The sequence below is a fragment of the Scylla paramamosain genome, chromosome 15, assembly GCF_035594125.1.
Source record: "Scylla paramamosain isolate STU-SP2022 chromosome 15, ASM3559412v1, whole genome shotgun sequence".
Taxonomy (NCBI): domain Eukaryota; kingdom Metazoa; phylum Arthropoda; class Malacostraca; order Decapoda; family Portunidae; genus Scylla; species Scylla paramamosain.
The window spans coordinates 25,346,012-25,353,511 of NC_087165.1; the positions used below are offsets into that span (position 1 = coordinate 25,346,012).

A 7,500-nucleotide genomic window follows, 5' to 3' on the forward strand; every position below is an offset into this window, starting at 1 on the left:
ATTTTTTTATTATTATTATTATTTTAAGAGGTTTTGCTTGCAGATTGAATAATAATTAGTGGAGAGAAGGATATATTGATTTAGCAATGTTAAGTGGTCGCGAGCAGTGGTTATATACGTGAATATTACTGTATTAAAGTGATTACAACAAATTTTGCGTTACCCTGTAGAGATGACGATGTCCCTTGGAGTTTCAAATCTTGGCTGAAACTCGTATTTGCGGATTTTCTTTGAATGATATACCGCTTGTAGATGAATCATGAGCACCACTGCCTGATGTGAGACTGGAGAAAGTATCAGGAATATTATTAATTTCAGTTGATCAAGCATATTATAAATCTTGCCACTGGGATCATGTCGGCTAGGCTAGGCTAGGCTACCCTAGACGTGCCTTCTCAATTTTTAAAGTAACCTGATAGATTTTCACGTTTCTTTTAATAGTGTACACAGGGGAATAACTGACGCGTCTACACTATTAAATTCAGTGAAAAATATTCACTATTAACTTTATTACAAGTAGAAATATATACAGCCTTTCCCTTCCTTCCATCTAGCTACCCTCACGATCGCCCTGAACATCACCGCACACATTAATACACATTTCTTGATGATTTTGTTTACTATGATAATTCTGAAGGCATGTATGGATACGTCAACTCTTTCTTTACGTCCACCTGGAAGGAGAATGCAAAAGCTCAACAAATAAGTGAGAAATAGCGTAAAATTCAGTAACTTTTTCTCCGCTCAGGCAACCATGGTGGGCGAAAATAAGATTCAACACAATTTCTCTCTCTCTCTCCTCTCTCCTCTCTCTCTCTCTCTCTCTCTCTCTCTCTCTCTCTCTCTCTCTCTCTCTCTCTCCTGGATTACTGTAGTTGCTTTTAAAGGTTGCTGAGACGTGACGCAATATTTCCAGTCTTACAGATAATCTACCTCTGGAATCTTGAAAGCACCCTTGAAAATGCGTAAAGATTCTCCCTTAAATTTGTTGATGGAGTCTTGAAACCACCCTGGAAAATGTGTATAATTTCTCGTAGAGCTTCATAAACGTGCAGTTGGTGATATGCTTCGTACAATGAGAGAGAGAGAGAGAGAGAGAGAGAGAGAGAGAGAGAGAGAGGAGAGAGAGAGAGAGATGAGAGAGAGGAGAGAGAGAGAGAGAGAGACTGTACATAAACAATTATATCTTTCCACACACACACACACACACACACACACACACGTACGTTTCCCTAAGGGCATTCCATCAGTGTGACGTAATGGGATTAACTTAACTCATCCCCAAAACTCCCACAAACTGACTAACTTCTTCCTCTTCTTTATCATCTAGTACGTAGTTCCCCCTGTGACACAAGTTAGGGAGGTGAAGAGAGAGAGAGAGAGGTGAGATGAAGTGAGAATATTCCTATGTATTTTCTGTCATAACATCTCATATCACCTGTTTGTCTCCCCTGAACCTCTAAAAATATCAACATTTAGACAAGTTAGGGAGGTGAAGAGAGAGAGAGAGGTGAGATGAAGTGACATTATTCCTGTCTCTCTCGCAGCTTAAACTTTCAAAAATATTTATAATGAGAAATGTAGACAAGTTAGAGAGATGTAGAGAGAGAGAGGTGAGGTGAAATGAGATTATTGTTTTCTTTCTTGCCTAACACCTTTCTCTCTCTCCTTCTCTTGGCCTCTGCCTCCTCAAAAACAGCCTATATTAATGAACTGGTGATGGTACAGGCCTATAAAACCTTGTAACAACATTTCATCATAAAATCTGCCAATGCTGGTTGAATTATAATCAGTCATTCTTCATGCTAACCTTATTATTATTATTATTATTATTATTATTATTATTATTATTATCATGTGATGCAGAATATCATGGTGTTTTGGTTGCAAGAGTCCACGTAAATATAGATTGAGCCATCGTATTCATGTTTTTCATTGTGTGGTGTTGTAAATATACTTTATCTGTAAATAAAAAATGTATCCTATGACATTTGTTTATTTTATTATATGTGTGTTAGGTTAGGTTAGCATAGTCTTTATACAAGCTCTTGGCAGTGCATATATATCACAGACACATTGTTAGTAAATCAATTTGAAGCAGAACCAATTGTTGTGTGTGTGTTAGGTTAGCCAATCACACCCTTATCTTTGAAATATTCCTTTGTATATGCTTATGTACCACAGCCAGATACACACTGATTAGGGAGGTGGATGGAATAGTGGTGAAACACTGAATATACTGCTTGACTCTTGCATTGGGGAGGTGGACAGAATAGTGGTGAAAGACTGAATATACTGGTTGACTCTTGCATTGCGGAGGTGGACAGAATAGTGGTGAAAGAGTGAAGATATTGGTTAACTCGTTTTCTATGATTTTATTGGAGTTTTCATTAATTTATGGTTAAATTGTGAGTGATAGGCTAACCCTTTCACTCTTTCAGTCTTCAGTATCATTATAAACAGTCTACTGTGTCTTTCATAACTTCTAATTAATTTTAAGGTTCGCTTATAAACTCAGTCCTCTCGTTTTCTATGCTTTTATTCGAGTTTCCGTCAATTTAAAGGTTTAATTATAAGTGATAGGCTATTTGGCGCGGGGAACCGACTCCCTCTCTCTCTCTCTCTCTCTTAACACCTCACAGTGCTTCAAGTGACATATTTTCATTTCTATTCGCTTATAAAGTCAATGTACCCTCGCATTTCCTGCCATATAATTAAAGTATCCGGTTGTACCCCATGGTGAGGGTCCGCTTGTTTCCACCTCCCTTCACCGAGGGAGGGAGGCAGACTGCTCCAGGCGTTTTGGGGATTTTTTTTTATTTATTTATTATTTTTTATTGTCTTCCTCAGTGTACCTGGGAAACACCGTGCAGTGCGGATGTGTGTGTGTCTCTTTTCATTTAAACACCAGGGAACGGGACCACAGAGGCACAGGAGGTCAATTAAGGTGAGTTTAGTAGTGACAGGTAGCAGAGGTCTGGCTTCAACCTACGACACTACCTGGAAAACACTGGAAATACCTGGAAAATACTTGATACTTAATAGCAAAAGGGGAGAAGAGAAGAGAAAATAATGCTATTTATCATGGAATAGAGGCGGACACACACACACACACACACACACATACGCATACATATATATATACACACACACACACACACATAGACACAAACACACACACATACGCATACACACAGCTGAAATTAATCCAGAAAATAGAGAAATAACCTTCATAACAACCACAAATAATAAGGAAAGAGAGATAGCCAACCTTATTTTCATCTGAGCCCCCTCCCTGCCCTCCCGCGGCCGCCATGATGGATTGCCAGAGTCTACCCCGGGTTCCAATATTTTTTCTATTTTCTTAACTTATATATTTAGGCTTTTTAACTAAGATTTTATGGTTTGTAAAAATATTTGGTGGGTGTTTTGAGTGTTTTTGCGTGCGAGTGTTAAGGGAAACATGTCGATTATGAGGTTGTTTCAGCGTAAATAAGTGTTGCTGTTTGCCGTTAAATTTTTCATACTGCCAAACATGATTTTTTATTTCAGCAGCTAGGCAAGATTTTATGGGCTCAAAAAATCGTTTATTGTCTTTTAAATATGTTATGATGCTTTTGAGTGAAATACGTGGACTTTTTAGAGGGGTTTTAGACCCGTTGAACCACTCAAAAAGTCGACATTTATAAATTATTTATTTATTTATTTCAGCTTCCGGTTAACTTCTGATTGTTTGTAAAAATAGTTTCGATTTTTTAAAGTGTATTGTGTTCGTGAGAAATGAGATTTGTGGACTTTGGAGTGTTTTTTTTTTTATCGTGTTTGTTCGAACACTTTTTCATATAGTTATTTAAATATAGCTTTATTATTACTGAAGCTTGGAATATTTTTATATGCCCAGAATTAATTTAAAATTATGCCCTTTCATAATATGTAAAGCATTCCGGCCTAGCTCCATTTTTGCGAGGGGTCATTTTCAAAATCATTTGCGTAACGTAAATATGGCGGACGTGACGTCATCAGCCGCCTTCATCCGGGGACCGAGACCCTGGACCTTCCCTCCTCCCAGTGCCCTTCCATTAGTATTTAGTGTTATTTCCTATATTTTCCAGCTGTTTTCATGCATAGAGAAGAATAGAAAGAGGAGGAAAGAAGGAGAAATGAAGAAGGAGGAGGAAGAAGAGGGAAGGGAAGGAGGAAGAGGAGAAGGAAAAGAAGAAATAATAAGAAAAGATTTTCACTGAATTTCCAGCGTTTTAAAGGTAAGCAAACGTAGTAGTAGTAGCAGTAGTAGTAGTAGAGTGGTGGTGGTGGTGGTGATGTGGCAGCCTTGTAATATAAGATGAAGTGTTTTGAGTTAAATACGCAATTTTTTTTTTCTAGGCATTTTGGAATAGAAGTGAGAGTTTTTGGTGTTTTGAAAGGGAATAGTCGTGCTTTCAGTGTTTTTTTTAAGTGAATTCACCGTTTCTGTGGTGTTTTAAAAAGGCAGGGGATGTTTTTTTTTATATTTTTTATATTTTTTTGTGTTTTTTTTTAGATTTTGGTGGTTTTTCAAGTTTGTTTGGGTAGAAATTGTTTTTTCGCTGTCCTTGGGTAGGTGTGTGTCTCTTCTGGGGTGTTTTGAAAGGAAATTAAGTATTATTTAAGTGTTTTTGGCTAGAAATATGTTTTTTTGGGTGTTTTTGAAAGGAAATTAAGTGTTATTTAAGTGTTTTTTGGGTAGAAATGTGTGTTTTTTGGGTGTTTTGAAAGGAAATTAAGTGTTATTTAAGTGTTTTTTGGCTAGAAAATGTGTTTTTTTGGGTGTTTTGAAAGGAAATTAAGTGTTTATTCGCTGTTTTTGTGCAAGAAAATGAGTGCTTTTGGGGTGTTTTGAAAGGAAATTAAGTGTTATTTAAGTGTTTTTTGGCTAGAAATGAGTGTTTTTTTGGGTGTTTTGAAAGGAAATTAAGTGTTTTTTAAGTGTTTTTTGGGTTTCTAGGTGTTTTTGGGAGTAAAATTGTGTTTCTAGGTGTTTCTGGTGTGTATGTGTGTGTGTGTGTGTTGCCTTGTCTTTCGTTGTACAGATGCTTATACAGTGTGTGTGTGTGTGTGTGTGTGTGTGTGTGTGTGTGTGTTGCCTTGTCTTTCGTTGTACAGATGGTGATGCAGTGTTGTGTGTGTGTGTGTGTGTGTGTTGCCTTGTCTTTCGTTGTACAGATGGTGATGCAGTGTGTGTGTGTGTGTGTGTGTGTGTGTGTGTGTGTGTTGCCTTGAATTTCGTTGTACAGATGGTGATGCAGTGTGTGTGTGTGTGTGTGTGTGTGTGTGTGTGTGTGTGTGTGTTGCCTTGTCTTTCGTTGTACAGATGCTTATGCAGTGTGTGTGTGTGTGTGTGTGTGTGTGTGTGTGTGTGTGTGTGTGTGTGTGTGTGTGTGTGTGTGTTGCCTTGTCTTTCGTTGTACATATGCTTATACAGTGTGTGTGTGTGTGTGTGTGTGTGTGTGTGTGTGTGTGTGTGTGTGTGTGTGTTGCCTTGTCTTTCGTTGTACAGATGGTGATGCAGTGTGTGTGTGTGTGTGTGTGTGTTGAAAATGTACGTAAGATGATATATAAATCTTTCATTTACAACCACAAAATGGTGAGTAATGTTGAGAAGGAAGAAGAAAGGAAGATTATGAGGAAGAAGAGGAGGAAGAAGAGGAGGAATAGGATTTAAATGAAGGAAAATAACAGGGACAAAGTTTTAAATCATATTATTCGTTATTTCTTTCTTTATTCAGTATTTCCTTATTCCTTTCTTTATTTTCGTTTACTTCCTCCTCTTATCCCTTTTCTGCCAGAGGAGGAAGGGGAAGAAAGGAGGATGAGGGTGAGGAAGACGAGGAAGAAGGAAGAGGATTAAATTTCTTTCATCTTTCTTAGACAGTCCTCAGGATGTCAACATTGTATAATGGTACAGTGTTGAGACAGGGACGGTCGCGTTATAATTCACTAATTGAGGTTACTTTTGATAAATAAACAACTAGTACGGAGTCTTTTAAGTATTTTACATTATCTTATACCGGAAAATATTAAGGAAAAGTGGCGTAAATAAGAAAAAAAAAGCAAAGATTAGAGATGTGGGATTTTATAACTTGTGGTATCTTAAAATACTAATATAAGATAAACCCTATGCAAAACGAATAATATAACCTTTATTAATCATCATAACCTAGAAAACCGATAAATATATATATAAAAACCAGTTGTAATTAGTAAAAAACAAAAAAAAACTGTCCCTGGGAAGTGAGACGGCCCACAGAGTCGCGCCAAAAACGTGGATCTACAGGCCAGGCATCTTATGTTTAACCAGGTGTACAAGGTGCTGGCTTTCAAGGGCTCCCTCCACACCTACAGACACACGCACACACCACCAGATACAGGAAGGTGAGTGCCTGAGATGGTGTTGAGTTAGATATAATACTTATTTACTTGAGAAATGGTGTTGCTTTGTTGATGGCGCCACACAACGCCAGTAAGATATTTCAGACCACTTAAATTGCTTCCCTGTGCAGCCAGTGACGCCTCTCCCTGGTTAAATGTGTGTGTGTGCGTGTGTGTGTATGTGTGAGTGCGTGTGTGTGTGTGTGTGTGCATAGTTACCAGATAAATGTAGTTTTAAAGAGAATTGTTTTGTTTACACTTTAAAGAATCACTAAATTTTGTGACGCAGCCTTGGATGTGCCCCTGTGCTCCCCCCCCACGCCCCCCCTCGCCGCCCTTGGCAGTGTGGGAACCTCGGTACACGCCAAAATAATACCATGCATTCTTCTCAGTCACCTACTAATCTTACTTGGCGGTGTGGGAACCTCGGTACAGGCCAAAGTGCCAAGTAAACACCTAACCTAACGTAGAGAGAGAGAGAGAGAGAGAGAGAGAGAGGAGAGAGAGAGAGAGAGGAGAGGTCACTGGTATCATTATTTTCATTATTACACACAATTTAAGGGTTGAACCTGGCCCCCCCTCCTTCACCAGGCCACCCCCCCTTACACTCTCTGTTCAGGTGACCTAATGTGACCTAGCCTTGACACCTGCACCTCCACGTGTCAGCTGGGCACCTTGTACACTCCACAGTTCTAGGTGAAGACACTGTTGGGTCACTGTTGGGTCAATGTGGGTCAATGTGGGTCACTGTGGGGTCACTGTTGGTCACTGTGGGTCAATGTGGGTCACTGTGGATCACTGTTGGGTCATAGGTCACTTGTCCTTCATGCATAAAAGGTGTCTTGTTTATGTTTGTGTCAGGTCGCAGTGTGGTGGCCCTGTGTGACCCTTGTACTAGAGGTCATGGTGATTGGTTGCGGTCATCAGTTTTTATGTGGTTGTTGTTGTTGTTGTTGTTGTTGTTGTTGTTTTCTTATTTTCTGATCATATTTATTTACTTATTTATTTATTTATTTATGTACTGTGCTTGGAATGTAAATGAACCTACTACTACTACTACTACTACTACTACTACTACTACTACTACTACTA

At 38.7% G+C, this 7,500-nt stretch overlaps 1 protein-coding gene across 11 annotated transcripts in view; it reads left to right on the forward strand.

The window, feature by feature from the left end:
* The first annotated feature begins 2,832 nt into the window (after window positions 1-2,832).
* LOC135107727 (probable E3 ubiquitin-protein ligase HERC4) overlaps window positions 2,833-7,500 on the forward strand; it is a 10,957-nt gene continuing 6,289 nt past the window's right edge. For 5 of the 11 annotated variants that reach the window (XM_064017956.1, XM_064017947.1, XM_064017955.1 and 2 more), the window contains exon 1: window positions 4,004-4,262. Coding sequence is in view for 1 of the 11 variants with exons in the window: in XM_064017957.1 (XP_063874027.1) it covers window positions 6,481-6,499 (19 nt within the window). In the remaining 10 variants the exon portion in view is untranslated. Of the gene's footprint in view, window positions 2,948-4,003; window positions 4,263-6,302; window positions 6,412-6,475; window positions 6,500-7,500 lie in introns of those variants that run through there. The other 6 variants (XM_064017949.1, XM_064017952.1, XM_064017950.1 and 3 more) reach the window with 6 other exon arrangements.